Consider the following 19,552-nt stretch of genomic DNA (forward strand, 5'->3'; position numbering starts at 1 on the left):
AAAGATTCTATGATTCCACATTATCTACAAAGAAAAGGGTAAAACATTTATTGGGTTTTGTTTTGGGGGGAGGTGAGGGGTTAGTAGAAAGCTTTATATCTGAAGTACAAAGAAAACTATAGAAAATACTTTAAAATACAGTTGCTACAGAAACATGATTTAATATGAAGAAGCCAGGATGTGTACATTAAAAAGAGAAAGAAGTACAGTACTGTGTCATATTAGCTTAAGCATCATTTTCATTCATATAAAAAAAACCCCAAGCTTAACAGCTGCATATACAAAAACTTCATTTTTTACTTATTTCTTTTCAGTTCTTGATTTTATTTAACCATTCCTACTTAACTCCTTTAACTGTAGTTCATCTTTCACATCCAACATGCACTAGCTGGTTGTATGGACATTAGGTGGTTACATCAGTCTAGTGCTATTCCAACAAAGACAAAGCAGTTATACAGGCAGAAATCAGACAACGTTAAACATTCTTTGGGCCATATTTTCACTCAACTATCAAATGGACAATCTCATCAGGATATGAAATAGATATGTGCCTGCACTTTAATCTTCATCACTTTTGGACTTCAAAGGTTACCCAAATGAATTCATATTCACTATCTCAAATAGGAATACCTTGTAAATCAATGTAAAATATAGCCTGTGATAACTGAACTTCAGAAAAATCTGGTAAGAACTATGAGCATTCTTCAGAGTTAACGTCATTACTACAATTTATGGCAAACACTTATACTTTCCCAAAATGTTAATAATTTCTCCGGTGTGTTTAATGCTAATTTAATGTTAATTGAGGACTTCTAGAACATAATGCAATAAATAAAGTGGGAAACACAGACTGACAAAAATGACTGTCTTTCATGAGATTGTTTTTCGCCCTGACTCTTCTACACACTTGTCTTTTTTTGTCGGTTTTGTGTTTTTAATTCTATACACAATCAATCACAACAGGCTCGGGGTGGGGGTGGGGGGGGAGCACATAAACTTCAGCAAAATTCACATTGCTTTATTCCAGAAACAATATCTGATGTTTGCATTTAAGTCTGTATTTCACTTAACTATGTAGTACATGACTGAATATTACGCAGTGAAGAAATTGATATCTCTTTAGGTGCTCTTCACTAATACAGACAATTTGATGATAGGACTTGAAAATAGGACTTGAAATATTTCACACCTGCTTCTGACTGCTGTAATTTTTGATGAGTTGCAAAAAAAGTTCTATCAACAGAAGAAGGATTTTAGTGAAGCCTGACATGAAAATCAAGCCTTGATTTCATCTCCTTGCTCACTTTCAGACATGTACAGACTAGAAACTCTTCCCAGGTGACCTTTTCCTGGAAAGGTAAGAGAGATCTTTGTTTGTGTTTGGGGGTTTCTTTGTTGTTGTTCAGGGTTTTTTTTAATTTAACAAGCATCCCATTCCACCAACTCTATCCCTTCCAAGAAGTACCACACTGAGTGTACGTCTACTGTAGCCACTAAGGAGCAGATTAAGCCAAGAAGTTGCAGTAAAAGATGTAGGAGAGTTTTAATATGTAAAATGAAATTTTGAAGGAAGTTGTGTATTGACTTGACCAAGTTAGCATCCAGATGTTACAACCACAAGCAATTTTCTTCCTTCTCAAGTAGATTCCCACCTTCTCTGTCCCACGCTGTCCTCCTCCAGCTTTTGGTTTTCAACAGTTGACTTGCTGAAGTGAAGTTGAATTGATTTCACAATGTTTGCTAAATGAACACAAAACTCAAGTTTTTCTAAACAAGACTTGGCACACATATTTGATGTTTCAAGTTACTGAAACTACTCATGCTTATAAAACCACTTTGCACTAAGCCTATTACATACCTACGAACTATGGAAGAACAACTGTGGAAAATATCTATTCTATTAAATGAAGTTAATAGCAACTGGGAGTAATTCATTTTCAACTTCTAAAAAACTTCATAAGCATTTAGCTAAAGAACTTCCCAGGAAAAAAACCAACAAACAAAAACCAAACAAACCACAACCATAAAGCAAACAACTGCCAAAAAAATCCATAAAACAGTTTTGATTGCTCCTTATCTTTTGCTGCCTTTTCATACGTTATCTACTAAAACTCACAACTCCAAAGGATCATTGGGCTGTTTCTTATGCTTTCACATTCTTATCTGAGAAACTTATATCCAGATGTGTGTTTTCATCTCACTCTGAAGAACCAGCCTTTGCCTGAGGGTTTTATTTCTCAATATCTATTTCCCCTTCTGGAAAACAAGTTTTCTTTGCTCAAGAATTTTACTTCTGTGATTTGTTTCACCACTTCATTCTTGTCTCCAGCTTACCTCCCTACTGCATTTATTTAGGCATTTCAGAAACGCTCAATTGCTTCCCTGTACTGTTTCCTTACAATGAGTTCTCTTTTTTGCTCCCCAGCTATATTCTTAAAACACCATCTCTAACCAGTTCTACCACTTCAAGAGGATGAGACGGCTAGCCTCTTCTCATCACTCTACAACTATTTCAGAGAAACTTGTGACCCAGAAGTTCCCACCTTGCTAAGTGATGCTGTAACCACCGCCACCCTCACCAAGCAAAGATCTTTCATCCAGGTTTTTCCAAAATCAGCATTTCAAAAATGTACTTAATATAATGCCTCCCCAGTCTAACCAAAACCATCACACAGATGAAAGACAAATTTGGGGAAAATCCATAAGTTAAGGTCCCACTAAAGTCCAGGCAAAACATGCTTTATGACTAACAGGAAGGCACAAGACATTTGAACTGCTTTCAGAATGCAGCTTTTTCTTGCTAAAATTTCTGAGAGTCATATTTAAAGACTACAACTGTTTTAATTAAACATTAGTGTCTCCATATCTGTGGACAACCAGCACACATATAAGCAGTGATTAATTTTAATGGACTTGATGTCATGTGACCACATTTGTTATATGAGCTTTATATGCTATGTATCATATTCTAAAACAGAGAGAATGGGCAATCAAACCTTTGGCAGACAAGGATTCTGTGCTGTTTGCTATTTTCAGATAGTAAGGGGGGAAAAAAATCAATGTAAAGCTAAATTATATTCTTACATAGAGCTCTGGCTAACAATTGAGAATTTCTTTGGTCATTCATCTTTGACAAGACAGCATGTCCCAAGGAACGTGATTACTAAAGTCTAGGGAAATGTCTTTCATGTTAGGATGAGCTTTTTGGAATCTCTAAAGAAAAACTAAAGTTAGGAATTTGAATCTTTTCTACTTTGGGGCAAGTTGTTTGTGGAGAAAGCTTTTCCAAGTCAAGTTTTTGTATTTTGTATTACGTAATATACGAAACTATATCTACTGCTAATGCTAATAACCATTTTTACCAGACAGACTGAGTACTTCTCAACTGAGTACTTCTTCAACTTTAAAAGCTGCAAAAATATCTGAAGAAGTGTTCATTATTTACCAGTGCATACCCAGAGAAAATGTCAGTGAAAACAATACAGTAGGACAGTTTTGCCGAACTGACTTAAAATATTTCATTTTACTACAACCTGAGAAAGTGCATAAGAGTCGCTAGTTACTGTCTGTATCTTTTGAAACTGTCAAGGTTATTTATTAGGGTCCCATAACAACATAAGCCAGTAATACCTTACAATCTACTAATACATTTATTTTGTACAAGTTAACTAACACATTCCTTACCAGCCACAGGAATAAAGGAAAAAGACCAACTGAAAAACCAAGGATTAAGAAATAGTCCTCTAACTATATGTATGCACAAGACTGCACCTATGCCTCTGTTTTCAGCATGTTATTTCCATAATAGTTAAATGCTTAGCTTTTGAAACATTTCATGAGAATGTTCATTCACATATTCTTCCCCTCCACTCTGGGCCCCTCCCCCACTAGTCAAGCAGTCAGCCTTGACAAAATCTAGCTCTTGGAAAGAAGAGTTTGGAGCCAGAAATTAAAAACTGCATTTTACAGTGCTATGATTTTGGAGATCAGAACCTCAGATTCACTAATATGAAATTTATTACCATTTCTGTTATCTATACCTAGGAGCACCCTTACAACAGCTCAAGATTTCTTCATGTTAAGTGTTGTACAAACAAAGAAGTCCCAAAGGGCTTTCAGCAAAGACAAAAAGAACAAAGGGACGAAGAGAAGCAGATGAAACAGTACTGATCAGAACAGCAGGCACTGTCCTGAACTCTAAAGCAGCCTAATTGCATTACATATTTTTAACCGATATAATGAAAATTACAGCAAATTTAAAATTTTGCAAAGTGACCTTTCTTTTTTTTAAATGAGGACAGTTCCTCCCAAATAAGAGCATCGGAAGGAAAAAAATAAAAAGTCTGTCAGAAATGGAGTTCATCACCATTCCCCCCCCCCTTCTACAAGCATGTTCACAGGCTGTTAAAATGTGTTACTGATCTCCAAATCATTAACCTCCAGAGCAGTTTATCCCTCCACTTACATGGAGCCCTGGTTGAAATAGAACCACTGATCTTCTGCCCATGTAGACAGGAACAACTGTGAAGGTATACAAATAAAACATTCTGAAAAATTACAGGCAACTGATTTGTCTTGTTCTTTTGGATGATAGCCTGTGTGTACAGTCACAGCATAATGTCACTACAATATCCCCACACAACAGAAGAGGGTTAAAGTCTCTCCAATTAAACTCCTAAATCACAGAATCACAGAATCATATAGGTTGGAAAAGACCTTTAAGATCATCAAGTCCAACCGTAAACCTAACACTACCAAGACCACCACTACACCATGTCCCTAAGCACCTCATCCACACGTCTTTTAAATACCTCCAGGGATGGCGACTCAACGATGGCACTAAATATAGCATCACTGCTAAAAGCCTTGCACCTCAAACTGGAATGAACACAGGTCCACATAGCAGTCAGTGAGGTATCAACGATAAGAATGCTACCTCCCAAAATTCTCAGTGTTGCTTGGACTCTAAACACATTTAATAGGTGTTTGAGGGTCTTCATTAGTAACCTGATACTACTTCCACAAGGTTGATTCTTCACCATGCAACTGAAGTAGGAAGGCAGTCATACCGGCCTCTCTGCAGGAAGCATAGGGGGGTCTCCCAATAACTTCTTATGTCAAAGGGACTTAAGAATCATTTCTGCAACAGTATTGCAAGTTTTCAGGGAAGCATAGGTAAAAGTGAGTTGGTGAGCAATACAAATTCTGAAATCAATTTAGAAGTAGATCTCAGGTAAGTCTTGCAGATTGCTTGATGGAAAGTCAGGACAAGACCAGCTTTAAAACACTGAGTTTTCTACCTCATTTTAACTGAACTGATGTTTATTGAAAATGCTCCCTTCATCAATGGCAGAAAAGGAAAGAATATCGCCATTGGTTAAAATGATTTCCACCTGAGGGACAAAATTAAATTAAGGTCTCAGAAAAAGAAGCAACTCACAGATAGAAAAGTAAAAATCTAATTAAAAGCTCCAGCATTCTATCAATCATAGGATTAGAAACATACATTGCAGCCAAACAGATGGTGTAAAACCGAAATACAAGACAAATTTATTCTGACAGAGACAACTGACAGACCAGCTTCAGTTGGGGTAAAAAAAAAACAAAAAAACCCCAAAAACAACCCCAAAAAACACCAAAACAGAAAAAAGCTGAAAATAACTGCAGAGAGGTAAGAATCAGCTTCTTAAACTCTCTTTTCTACAGAGATGGCCCTCAACTCATCTGAAGTTTACTCTTAAGTACAAGACCACAGACCTGTTCCCCTTATGTAAATAGGTAGATAGATCTTTTATGTATTTAGGATCATTAGAAAAGACTGTCAGTTGCTTACAAGGCCATTTCTCAATGGGGAAGAAGTAGTTCTTGCCATTGATGAGAGCCATTCAAGATCTTAAAAGATACATCTGACAGGACAATATTGAAAACAGATTTGAAAAGAGACAGAGCATTACAGATCTCTGGAGAAAAGACTTTAAAAAAACTGAAAACAGAATAGCTTGGGCCATGTTGCAACCAGAATATTACTAGAACCCAGCCATTTCTTATCCTGAAAATTACTTAAAAACAAACAAAAAAGTCAAATTGATATAGCCTTACACTGGCAAGCAAAACCTGTTAATGAGCTTAAAAGGGATGCAAGTGACAACAGCAGCCCCAAGCCAAAATCCATATAGTATTATAATAATGCACTTGAATCAACAAGAATTAATAGAAACTCCCTGTCACCCAAGGAGCAGAAAGGAGCCAAGGATAGCCATTCTACCAGCCTATGTCAGACTTCACAAGAGGATGGGGCACAAAATTTACCTCTGTCATGATAACATTTTCTGAACACCACTGCTCTATACATCGTGTAATAGGAACGTAAGGACAATCACCTGAAGAAATCTTTGCCACACATTACTTCTAGTCATTCTCCGTGATGTTGCCAACATTATTTTTCTTCAAAAAGCTTTGCCATTTGAAGTTCACTTTAGCTTTTCTCCCCAAAGTTATCTTGACTCCTTTCCTTCTTCACCTGAAGTTAGAAATTTGCTTTGTCTCAACTTGAAGAGGACAAACAACACTGCTTTGTCTTGCAGGAGCGAAAATTAAGAGAAGCCCCTTTAGGGAGCTGTGGAACTGCAAGACAGAGGATGTGCATGTTGGTTCCTACAGCTGCCATCATCAAGCATCCACCAGCAAGCTGGCTCTACTTAAAACTAATACATGATCTGCTAGCACTGGAGAAACACACTTGATCACAGTCACACTTTCTCCCCAGCCATAGAGGATCAGCCACTCTTGAAAGGGGTTTCAATACTGAGCCAAAGAAATTCTTTACCTGATCCAGTATCTGTCTGTAGTTGCAGAGGGCAAACAGGTGAAAGAAGTCCTAGTATTTAGTACCTAGTACTAAGAAGTACTAGGTTACTTATGAAGAACATTCTAAAACCTCTTCCTGAGGTTAACACAACATTTGAAATAATTCAATATTTGTAGTATTACAAGACACAGTGAAGCTTACATCAAGACCAAATTCCAGCAGCAGACCTGCACTTCATATAAGGCATTTGAGTGTTTCAGGTTAACTTAGAAGGGAAGAATCATCCCTTTAATTACAAAGAGTTTGCTATAGTGTAGTACCTCATAAGGCTGGAGGCACTTTTGAAGACAAAAGAGGTTCCAGCGCTTGCAAGTTCACCATTATTCTGAATCGGAAACAGCTAGTCAAGTTACTTCAGTAACAAGACTTAGTTATATTTTGTACGTTCAAATTCAGAGAAAGAGAGCAAGTAAGGAAAAATTAAAATATAAAGAAAATCAGGAATTACTGTGTGGAGGAAGGTGATTTACTTCTTCATTAAATATTTTTTTAAAAAATCCTCAAATTAAATTCTTTCATTTGCTTCAGAAATTACTTGAGCGGTCAACTGCAGTCCTCAGCCAAAGTGAAAGAGAGCTCAATTCAAGTTCAGTCTTTAGAAAATTTATCTGAACATTACACCACCCTTAGTTGGTGTAATATGTGGAAAACAAAGAGCAACACAGTTGACTAGGAAAGGATCCTGACACATTTCAACTTTGAACTCTAAGCAAAACAGTTTTCCATTAAGTTCTAGTGAATCAAGTGTAAGCCAACATAACTACAATATCAACCAATGGCTTCTATTCTCCACCTTTGTTCAGAAATAATTAAATCTTACAATCATGGAAAAATGGATCCCACTAAACTACCACCAGGCAAAAAGCTATTAATTTTAAAAGACCAGCTGCAGCAACAGGCAGCCAAGGGAAATCAAGCACTGTGGGCACCACAAGACCTACATCAAGAGTTCTAGAAAAATTAAGCTTCAAGTCATTTGAGCTATTAATTCCCGGGAGGGAATACATCCCGATTTAAGTCTGAGGAATAGCTTAGGAAGCCGAGGAATAGCTTAGATACTACTGAAATGCAGACAACAAATCATATCAGATGTTAATGTCCATACAGGTTATTTTTGTTTTAAACATAACTGGAAATGGTTGAACTAAAAAAAATAAAAAAATAAAAAAAAATGCTTGGCAGTGACATTCCAAAAAACTGCTAATAGTACTCACTATGAAGGTCAAATGACTTCATAGCAATCACGTTACAAGTGACAGACAGTGTACAAACATGGATTTTTATACAGATTACTGTAAGAATAAAAGAGTATTAGGATTTACTTATTTTTGGACTCACAATCCATCTATACAGGTAAGCTGTACCGACTTTGGTACACACTTCCCCAAACTCATACACACACAAATTCCAGGGGGAAAAAAGCAATACTCATCATCTATATTTTAGAACTTCCTAAAAGACAACAGCTGTTCTTTAGAGGGGCAACTTTCCTTTCACCTAATTCTTTTGCATGAATCAATACTCAGCTGCCAAAGCAAGAATATGAAAACAGTGAATAGTCTCAGAGCAACTCACTAAAAAAATTCTGCAGTAAGTAGTCTGGTCCCTTTGATCTCAGAATTTCATCCAAATTTGTGCAAACAAATACAGACAACATGGCAACGGCCACTATTTGCTTCTGTAGCTACCAAATTACAATAGCTAATTTCATCCTCCTTCCCGTTTCCATCACTTCAAAACAAGGTAGCGCAAGACTCTGATCCTATACAAGTCCATGTCAATGTCCAGTCACACACAAGTAGTCAGCGTTAAGTTAGTAAAGGGAAGTAGCCAAATTAAATTAAGCCACTCAGTCAAGTTTTCCCAGGATCAGTACCTCCGAGAGCAAGCTCTTCGAAGCCAAAGCCATGTATGTCTACTTATTGACACATGACCTGGGGCGGGGGGAGGGGAAAGGCTCCATGCAAGGTTTTGGAGACTATTACTACACAAATGATTGGTAATCCCTAGTGGGAAGAATTCTAGAAAAACAGAATGTCAATGTAAGAGTCGGTATAATTATATTTGCATGTGTTTAACATTGCGTTCTGCAGTAATATGGAAGCATTCAAGACAGAAGCCTAGATTTAATTTGGAGACAAAATTGAGGAAGTTGAAGACTTATTACAAGCCAGTGCAACTTCAGCAGCTACACGCACCTAGGCCAAAAACACCATAATAATATATTTGTATAACAGAAACCCCAGACCACATGAAAACTCCAGAGTAAGCAGATGACTAAGCTTCTAAATTGCACCTAAATGTGGACGCACTCAATTTAGCTACTCAGACAATGCACAGAACAGATTAGTCTTGCAAGCTTTATCAACTGAGCAAGGTAAAGAATGCTTCTAAGGAAAAGACAAAACAAAACAACGATTAACACAAGAGAGCTATCAATTAAACAAGAATCTAAGCCACCAAGTATAAATTCATCAAGAACTCAAACATGGCTAAATTCTCCAAAGAAACTTTTTTTAATATATTTTTTTTATTTATATATATATATATATATAATGTGCTCCTAAAAGACAAGGAGATAACTAGACATGAACGGAAGGAAAAACACAAAGGCTTATGCTTCATATTCAAACAGAAAGCAGATATTGACCCAGAAGACTTCTGAGCAGTTTCTCCCTATCGCTTGTTCCTTTCAGAGCTGAAGAATACAACTGTCAAGCAGGTGACTTTGATCTGCTCACTGCATTTACACATCGTCTCAAACTAAACTTGACTATCAGCATTATTAAGTGTTATAAAAAGCCACATGTATAATATTTTACTTATATAGAAAACATTTCCACTGAAGAAAATTACATAAATAGAAAATCACATATAAGAACTGAAGCGCTGCTAAGCAAACTCTGATTAGAGGAGTTTGATGAAGTAATCCTAAGGAACTTTTCAGAAAGGTAAAAGATTCAAGATTTTTATGGATGTCTTTACATATTCTTAATTTCTAAACCCTAACTTCTGCTTTCTTTATTAGCACAAAACATCTTATCAGTTGCATAGCTTAAATAAAAGAATCACTGTACCCATCCCCAAAATTTAACTATTAAATTATTAGTTTTCTCCACAACACAAAAGGTCTATAAACTTCTTTTTTTGGTAGGATGTTATGTTATTTCGCAAATGTGGAATGGATCAGTAAATACTAATGAAAAGCCACAAGGTCAGCTATATCATCCTGCTCACATACAAGGTCCTCTGTGGAGCATCACATCTTGCAATTTGGGGAAAAGTCTTAGACCTAATTTCATGTCTCATTTCCTGTGCGAGATGATGGCTATTCTGAGGGTTCCTTCTCTAGAACAAAGGTAAATGGAAGGTTACTCCTTGGAAATGACAAATATTTGTTTCACCACTTATTTTCTCCAGACTGAGTCATTTCTTTGTGCAGTAGTATACAACGTTCACCTCTTTTTAGCTCCTCACAAAACCTAACTAGGCAAAAGCTTCAATCTATACCACACAATTAGAAGACTATCATAGAACGTAATAACAACGTAAACAGCAACGCAAACCTAATACTACTTGCTATATTTGTAAAGCTACTATTAAAGACAAATCTGTATAAAAAAAAGTTTAGGATAGTTTTACAACTCTTTCTGGGATCGCTGGTTAATTTGTGGATTCCCTTGAAGACAGAAATCACAGGTACAACTCTTTACAAAAATTACACCTTCAAAGCATTCAAAAAAAAAAAGAAAATAAAATAAAGCATGCATCATATTTCTCATGAAGCAGCTCTGGTGATGCCCATTTCTTGGGGTATCAGAAGATGATCACTAGTTCATTTAATAGAACTTCTCAATAAGAATTTGGTTTTTTCCCCCTAAAGAGATTTCCCATTTTTTCCTTAATGTTATATTTTCAGTTTTCCTGGGGTTTCATATTAACACAGATTAAATATTATTTAAACTTGGCTCCACTAGCCCAAACAATCTGTAACGTTCATACAAACATAACTCTAAAAGCTTAGTGGCAAAATATTTTAAGTGGTGCCATTAGATTGCTTATTAATTAAAGCAAAAAGTTTCCAACTTGAACAGGTATGCAGAATTTTTAGCTCAAGAGAATGCAGAAAGAAGTTAAGACCTTTTCATAGCATAAGAGTCTAAAAAAGTAACTTGGTGTGTGGCCATCAAGAAACTTGTTAAAATTACCTTCCCAACATATAAACATTTCTCTGAGATTAAAAATACCTTTGTCATTTCAGATATAATCAATTTGGTTTTACTTACAGGTTAAACAAACTAGTTAAAGACTACACATCAACCCAGTGTTATGTCATAAATAGTTACAGGTTGCTGTGGACCACAGAGAAAAATGAGATACTCTGATATATCCAGTGGCTGACTGATGGCACCAATGAGCAGAATTTAGACTCAGAGGAATATAAAGTCTTTTTCTCCCTACTGCTTACATTAGAAAATTCATGTTAGTGCAATTAGTAGAAATCTAGATTTGAAAGAATTGACATAAGCTTTAAAACACAGTTGTAACGAAGATGACAGCGAACACTATAAAAACAGTGAAAGGCTCATGATGAATGAACAGAATAAAAAGTGAAGACAGTATTTAAAAATCTGGAATAATGTGTTACTACATGATCCTCTGCATGCTTTTTCCACAAGGTTTCAGCCACTGAATGGTCCAATAATACACTATTTTAAAAAAACAAACCAAACAAACAAAACATCCAACACAGCTACATTTCACATTTATCAGTAGTATATCTCTGAGGTTAAAAATTCAAACAGAATATTGTGAAATAGCTACTATTGTTCTTCATGCAGCCATTAATCTAAATTTTAAATCTATAAATAACACCAAAAATTATCAGGACCAAGAGCACAGTGATTACACTTTCTTTCATTCTTTTTAACACTTAACATACCAAGGCCAAGAAACTCACTCTTTTGGCTTCACTTCTTCCAGGAGGCAAGGCAAGTTAACATCTCTATTAAGTACATTCTCACAAATGAAACCCAGTAACAAAATGAATTCAGCCCCCAATGAATTTGTTATCAAATTACCATTTTTAAATTCTTCTCAGGTGGCCAATTAACCTTGCATTTGTGAATCATTTTAACCTGAAATTTAAAAGTTTAATTCTAGCCCTTGACTCTTAAAACTATGCAAACACACCTCACCAATGAAGCATACAAAACATTTGTGTTACCACACTAACTTACTCTGACTGGCTTGGTATACTACTTTGGTAGTGGTTTATTGTGGGGTTTGTTGTTTCGGGGTTGGGGAGCTTTTTTGTCCCTAAACTGCCAGGTTGCCACCCATCAATTTTAGAGCGTACACAGTTTCATGCACCGAAGTTAAGCTTTCTATAATACTGACATCTGAAAACTATTGTTCACACAGCTGGGGTTAAAAAGAAGGCTGATACGGCCACAAAACATTAAAGATGGTAGAAGAGTGTAGTACGAAATCTGCATATTGCTATCATTTAAGAACTCTCAGCACTATAAAATTAATTTAGAAACATTCAAGGATGCTATAAAATTTCATTCCGAGACAGAACTTCGCCTTTAAGAGGACTCTATGCACAAAAACTTTGTTTGCTTAGTAATCTCATCCAGCTTGCTTTCTTGGAGGAAAAATTGCTTGAGACTTTGAAGTTTCCCCAACTCTATGACCCAGAAGGAAATAAAATAAGAAGTCAGGCCATACAATCTACAGCACTTGCTTACAAGTTCAAAAACATTTTAAGTTATCAGCTAATCCACATAAGGCACAACTAACTGCACTTTCCTGAGGTCATCCGTGGAGCCCAGTGCAGAGCCGCGCTGAAGCTCTGTTTAACATTCCATTCTGGCCATCTTCATATCTAGCACCGGGCATTCTCTGAAATATGCCATATGCTATGCATTAAGCAACGTCAGAGATGCCGTCCTCTGCACCAAGCAAGTGCCAGAACTGTATCAGAGAACTGAAGTTTGCTTTCAGCTTTCTCCTTAGAAACTTCAGCAAATAGAGTCAACTAAAAAATTCACGAGAACTTATGATACAGAAGATTTACTATGAGCACATTCATTACATTCTCCCATGCTGAGGTTGGGAGCACCCTGCAACATTACACTGTTATCATAAACTCTGAAGTAGATTAAAAATTAAATAACCAGCTTCCCCATAGCAGTTTAAAACAGAAATTAGAGGCTGCTTTAATATGACTTCTTATCCATTTGAATTAATTTATGGCAGTAGTCGATTTTTCCATGGTGATGAAGTCACCATGCGGAGAAAGTAAGGAGAAACTGCTACTAGCCATCAGGTGAAAACATGCAGGTTTCTAATTGCATTTTAAATTGGTGTTTGCATTGACAATGATTATTGCTGGGAGGACTCCATGTAGAGCTCTAAACTCCATTACAAGCAAGTCACTGCAAAACCCAATCAGATGGTAACTGAAACTGAAAAAACGTGAAACTCTGAAACTGCTTTTAAAAAAAAAAAAAGGCAAGAACAGCAGCAGGATAGCTGTAACTTCTTAAAGGCTCCTCCCCTTCCCTCCTGAAAACATTAATCCGTGTTTGATTACTGAAACTGCTGTTAGTATGTACTCTGCACTTGATAGGCAGGTGTTCAGAACTCATCCCATATGCTTCTACAAGTACTTGAGGAGCCCTTAATAGTTTTTACTTACAGTCTCTCTGCATTCCTGGGAATATCCCTCGGTACAGTTTTGAGTCCTAGTCCATGACAATCCACGTTGGAAGCAATACATGTACATTTATGCGGGCATCCTCCAACAGGCATCCAACTCATGGAGCTCCAAAAGCTCAAGATCATTCCAAGGCACAGAAACGCACTTCTTCCACCAGACAACATGGTTTCTCGATCACTTCAGTGGGTATAAAAGTGTGCGCAAGCAGCCGGCCCTTAAAGATGAAATGCCTCTAAGAAGAAAGGGAAAAGAAAACAAGAGGCTCTTAGTACAGCCCAAGGGAACCCACCACTGCCATCATCGCCGGAGCACCAGCAAACCTTCAAAGGCGCCTGAAAAGGTTATGTTAGGTGGAACGAAGGTGGGGAATTGCCTTTCGGGCTCAGGTTTCTTTCTGTTATCTACGAACGGCACCAGAAGGCAGACAGTTTAACAGAGCTTGAGCCAGATGCGTCCTCAGATGAAAGAGAAACCGGGAGCGGAGGTAAACACACACAAAACATCCATCAGAAGGGGCGGCAATCTCCAAAGCAGCCTCCTCCGCTCTGCATCGCCCCACCTGGGCCGGGCAGGTAACCCGCGCAGGAGATGACTGGGAATTCAAAGCGACCCCGCCGCAAGCTCCTCAGGCGCTCCCTCCCGCCGCTCGGCTGCTGCCGCCGCGGGCCCGCACCCCCGCGCAGGCGGCCGGCGGAGCCGGGACCGGGAGGCGGCGAGGGGAGGCGGAGGGGGCGGAGGCGGCGGCGCTCCCACCCGCTGCTGCGCTCGCCGCCGGCCGGCCGCCCGCTCTCCATTCACTGTGCATGGCAGCCGGGCGAGCGCCCGCGGCACGGTGCCACCCCTCCCCCCTCCCAAAATATCATCCGCAACGCCCATTGGCTGCGGGGGCCCTGACGTCACCAAACGGCTGAACTTTCGGAGCGGAGGGAGGGTGGAAGCGCGGGGGCCGCGCTGCCCCGGCGGAGCGGCCGGCGCTGCGGCGGAGCGGCGCTCGGCGCACCCCTTCCGCGCCCCGCAGCCCCTTCCGCGCCCGGCGCCGCGGCAGGGGAACGCGGCTCCCGTTGTCGGGGCGAGCCGGCCCCCTCCCCCGGTTCGGGTTTCGGAAAGGAATGTGCGGGCTGCGGCCCGGGAACCACCGCCCGGCGCTCCGGCGCTGCGTGAAACGGTCTCAAGTTTCCCCTCTGAGGGGAATTCGCCTCCTTTTGTCTCCCCCGTTCCCACTCCCCGAGTACCCTCTGGCGGCGGAAGGAGGACGTTCACCGTCCGCCGGGGCTCCTGCGAGGGAGGGACGGAGCGGCGTCGCTCACCTTCCCGGTCCGAGCCCTGGGCGCGGGGGGCCGAGGCTGCCCGGAGCAGCTCCGCGCCTCTGTACCTCGCCGGTGTCGTTGCTGTGCTTCGAGCTCTAAACTTCAGCGCCAAGTTGAACTGCAGCAAAGTTTGCTAGGAATAAGGCAAAGCAGGCCGCTTTCACGTGGTAATTCCCTTCTGATTTGACGTAGTTTGAGGCTCAGAACATTCTACCTAAAGTGTACTAAAAAAGTACCAAAAAATGCAGCACTCCCTGAAGATTTGATAGCATTTAGCAATTACTCGGAAAATTGCGAGTCCTGGGAGACAGACAAGAAGGCATTTTTTTAAGGTAAGTCTTAGCCTGTTAACAGGAGGGTTCTCCCTGTAGTACACCATACACGTACAGTGAGCTCCTGAGGCAAAATAAAGATGGTGTATGCACATCATGAAAACCTGTCTGTTTCAAAATACCTAGTTCCTTTTTTTGCACACTTAAAAATGGTTCAAAAGGCACATTTATGCATAACATACTTGGGAACACAGAGAATCTGTTCTTCATCTGCATCACAAGCTCTTGGTCCATGACTATGGAGCCTAGGCTCTGCTCCTGCAGGTAGGGAAAAGTTTTCCTTTCCAGAGTTCAACAAGGATCATGGCCAGCATTACCACGGAACCCTCACATCCCCTCCAAAGATTAGACAAGGCTAAGTTACATCAGGACTCAAGTTCTCAAGTTGTGCTCAAAATGTGTTCTCAGCTTTTTTCTACAAACATAAAAATTTAGTATTTTAAGTGAAGGGCTTGTAGGAAAAAAACACTGTAAGATGTTCACCATAAGATATGGACATGGCATTCCAGTGCGCAGTAGCACATCTTAAATACCTGTTCATTTCTGGCAACATTTGCTTCGTGTTTTGATTACTGAAATCTGTAATTCCTTGAGACGTTCCTGCCCACCTTGATAGCTGGTTTTGCCCAAACCAGTGAAATGTCCCCCTTTACCAGCAAAGCAGCTACTTGTCTACTGCCTTCCCTAACAAGCAAAGACTTGACACTATAAAGCATTTCCCTCTGAAGAGAAATTTGCCAGAGAACACATGCAAGACCACAAGTTAACCTTCACCTCTCCTGGTCTTTGTCAGAAAAAGCAATAAAGTGATTTTCTCATTTTATAGTGAATTATTTACATGAGAAATTTCATTTTTATATAGAAACCATTTTGATCAAGCCTTAAGGTTGAACCACTTGCATGACTAGACCGAAAGCTCAGTTAAGCGGTCCTTATATAGCACTATCCAATGCGAGAAGGCTCAGTGACAAATGACGCAAGGTTTGAAAATAAACAGAGGGACTCAACTGTCACCCCTTTAAGTGGCTGCTTTATGCTGCTTCAGAATAGATTAGAAAATACTATTCTCCCACCTCTCCAAATCTACAGAAACCAAAAGTTGGGGAAAGTGCATGTAATTCTGTCTGGATCTCCAACTGAACCTCTTCTTTCCTGGAGCAAAAGGCAGAGGAAGATCACTTTAGCCTCCAGCATTAACAGATGAAGTAAGGGGCAAAGCCACAACAAACCCCTCTCCAGCCTTACAGTACCCAAAGCAGCAATGATAATTGTATGAGCTTGAACTGTATCTGTCTCCTTTACCCTCTTGAGTGCAAAAGCACAGACAGCTCCAGGCATGTCATTGACACTCATCGCTATCTATTCTGAGGCAAGCACCCTCAATCAAGTGTTAGTCTACAAGAGATCAGCTCTTGAACACGGAACAGCTGGTTCAGACCAGACAAGACAGAAGTTACACTGCTTAGGAAGACAAAGTACTCTGAAAGCTCTGCAGTCTCCTCCACACAGACTGAAGGTATACATCCTTAGCTCATTCAAGCAGTGGAAATACTTTTGTTGGAACCTAACTTTCCTTGGCAGCCAGGCAACGTCATTCCAAAGAAAGACTTTTTTTCCTGTTCTAGTTTACTAGCAAGCATCTTCCCCGCTACAAAGATGGCCATATGGAGAGGCACGCACCCCTCACCTCAGGATGGAAGTACAGAAGCTCTTAGATACTAAGTACATATGATTACAGGTAATGCAAACATCATAGCCTGATTCTATTTTTTTTTTTTAAGTTACTAATGTTTAGCTGTGATGACCTTCAAATTCTAAGAAATGCTGAAAAAACTCCCTAAAAACTCTTTGATGCTGGCAGTCAACATATTCCATGCTTCACTGCTAATCCCCCACAACAAAATTTCCCTGAAAAGGACAAGTGAACCAGAAAAAATGGCAGAAAAATAGATGAGTCAAAAGTCAAGCCTATCCTTGAAGTACGTTTAATTATTATAAAAACTAAGAGGCATGTTTTCCTACACTCCAGTTAAAACAGCTCTTAAAAGGAGATGGTCACATATTCTCAAAACACACCACAGTGAAGCAGAGTGTTGACTCTGCTGTTTTTCCTTCACACATCTACTATGGCTTCTGGCTCCTGGCAATTGCTAGAAGCTGGCAAATGAGTGACTGTTCATACCTCGGTATGGAGTTGGCAGAGGTCAGCACAGCATGTGTTACACAAAACTGCACAAAACAACAGATTATGGAATAAACTGAATCTATAACGTGTTTCTTATTTGTAGTTATACTAATTTAAACAAGTAAGTTATTTTTATGAAGCTATCTGAAGCGGGACAGTTTTTATCCATACTATTTCCTGAAGTATTAGAAAATTCCAACATTTCCATATATGTAAAACTCCTTACAAACAAGATTATTATCAAAGGTGTGCTGTCTACTCAGCAGGGATTTAAATCTTGCCTGCTGCTTCTGCAATAAGAAATGTAGTAATTTCCTTAGAAAATGAGTAGTTCACTGTGTTTAGAACATCTTTGCATCAATTTGGAAACTATTTAATACATAAATATTTTTATTTAACCTATTTGTTTTCAAGTAAGAAAAAAAGTAGTTTTGCTTTTTTCTCGTAGTATGGAAGAGCATTTACTAAACAGATGTTCAGAGTATATTTACATTCAAGCAGTGCTGTCACCTGAGCAGTTCTGTAGCTGCCTTCTCTCTTGAACCTGCCATCAATATCCTCACCGACTCCACCACTACCTCCACCTTGCAATAGTACCCTTAATACCACTTACAGTCTGGAAGAGAGCTGAATTCTGGGAGGAGCAGAAAGGCAGGGTGGACAAAACCAGAAGATCATGACAGCTGCTTGGGGAGAGGTAAGTGAAAGAAAATCACTTCTCTAGGCAATTTTGAACTTCCACCACCTTCTTCACAAAACATGCAAGCACAACGAGTGTTTTAGAGTTAATTTCAAGATACATTTCATGGTGTGGTATGCATAACGTCACCATGTTTCTTGTCAGGGACTTCCCGGGCAGTTATGCATGTGCACACGCTGTGTAGCAAGTGTGACATGTCTGAGAAACATAGGACGCACTGCACTTGTGTTGTCCATGTGGCCTGCACATGTGCAGTAAATCTGATGGCTCCCAAATGCTCGTACTTTTTGCATACACAACAGTCAGTTGTCTAGAGGCCTGATGGGAACTGTAGCAGGGCCTGGTCAGCTGGCTGAAGTCCTGAAATCTGAAAGTTTACGAGCAAAAAATAAGACCCGTCTAAGGAATCCAAGCATATGGTACTGTGGTTCAAGCAACAAAAGACCATCACGGAATCTCATACTGTGCAGGACTACCTGCACAACAGAACAAAGCCTCCACCATCTCCACCAGTAACTAGGAGGGTGGAGAGGAAATGAGTAATTTTGATCGCTTCAAAGGAATCAAGCCTTGAATCTTATCATTTAAGTCACAAGGATCCCTGAACAGCTTGAAGAGGAGCACTCAAGCACATCCACCACATCGCTTAATGCTTTGTCACATGATCAAGCTGATGTGTGCATTTTAAGCATGCGAAGTTCAAACTCCGCCTAATTTTAAAGTCACTGATGCAATCATTTGGGAAGCAAGTTAAATAAAGTATCTCAGTACATTACCTAAAAAGGACATAAGGCTGACACTTGAGAACCCTGTCAATGCTAAGGAATTTGAACCTGATTTTTATTAGACGCTAGAAATAGAGCATAGGTTTAATATGACAGATGACAATACTGCCACGCTATTTCAGAGCACACAGCATCTAAGCACTCAGTTATGCTCTCCATAACCACCGCACGAACTGCGGGACACCTAGTTCGAAGGCCGGAGCAGGACCGCAGTTCTGCCGCCCCGGCAGGCAGAGCCTACCTTGTGTCACGGTGCCCTCTTGTGGCTGCCGCCCTCCCCGGCTCCCACGCAGGTGCTCCTCGCTACCTCGTGAAGGTCTCCTGCGCGGATCTTACGCCCAGGGTTCGCTACGTATTGCACATAGGTCGTTTGGAGAGGTTAAATACTCTTTGAACCTGTGAGATTTTAAAATGCATCTGCAGATGTCGTCAACTACGGTCAAAATAAACAATAGCAAGATGATAGCACCGCGGAGAAGAAAAATAGATTCAATCGATGCCAAACCAGACTATAGCTGTCACTGTAAGTCTATCTGAGCCCTCAGGGGTTTAACGCCACAAGTTTCATAAAGAAACTGGTATTTTCTACTCCCATTTCAAGGGGAAAATTAATTATCAATTAAACACTGAATATTGGCTTTTACAAAG

The 19,552-nt window shown here is 39.7% G+C and overlaps 1 protein-coding gene across 2 annotated transcripts in view; it reads right to left on the reverse strand.

The window, feature by feature from the left end:
* The window catches only part of SLIT3 (slit guidance ligand 3), a 543,690-nt gene extending 529,289 nt beyond the window's left edge, over positions 1-14,401 (reverse strand). The window contains exons 1-2 of one of the 2 annotated variants that reach the window (XM_075509986.1): positions 14,155-14,401; positions 13,575-13,827 (exon numbers count right to left, since the gene is read on the reverse strand). In XM_075509986.1, coding sequence (XP_075366101.1) covers positions 13,575-13,759 — 185 coding nt within the window. In that variant the 5' untranslated portion in view covers positions 13,760-13,827; positions 14,155-14,401. Of the gene's footprint in view, positions 1-13,574 lie in introns of both variants that reach the window. The other variant, XM_075509985.1, reaches the window with a different exon arrangement.
* Positions 14,402-19,552: the final 5,151 nt, after the last annotated feature.

This window comes from Mycteria americana, chromosome 8 (genome assembly GCF_035582795.1).
Source record: "Mycteria americana isolate JAX WOST 10 ecotype Jacksonville Zoo and Gardens chromosome 8, USCA_MyAme_1.0, whole genome shotgun sequence".
Lineage (NCBI taxonomy): Eukaryota > Metazoa > Chordata > Aves > Ciconiiformes > Ciconiidae > Mycteria > Mycteria americana.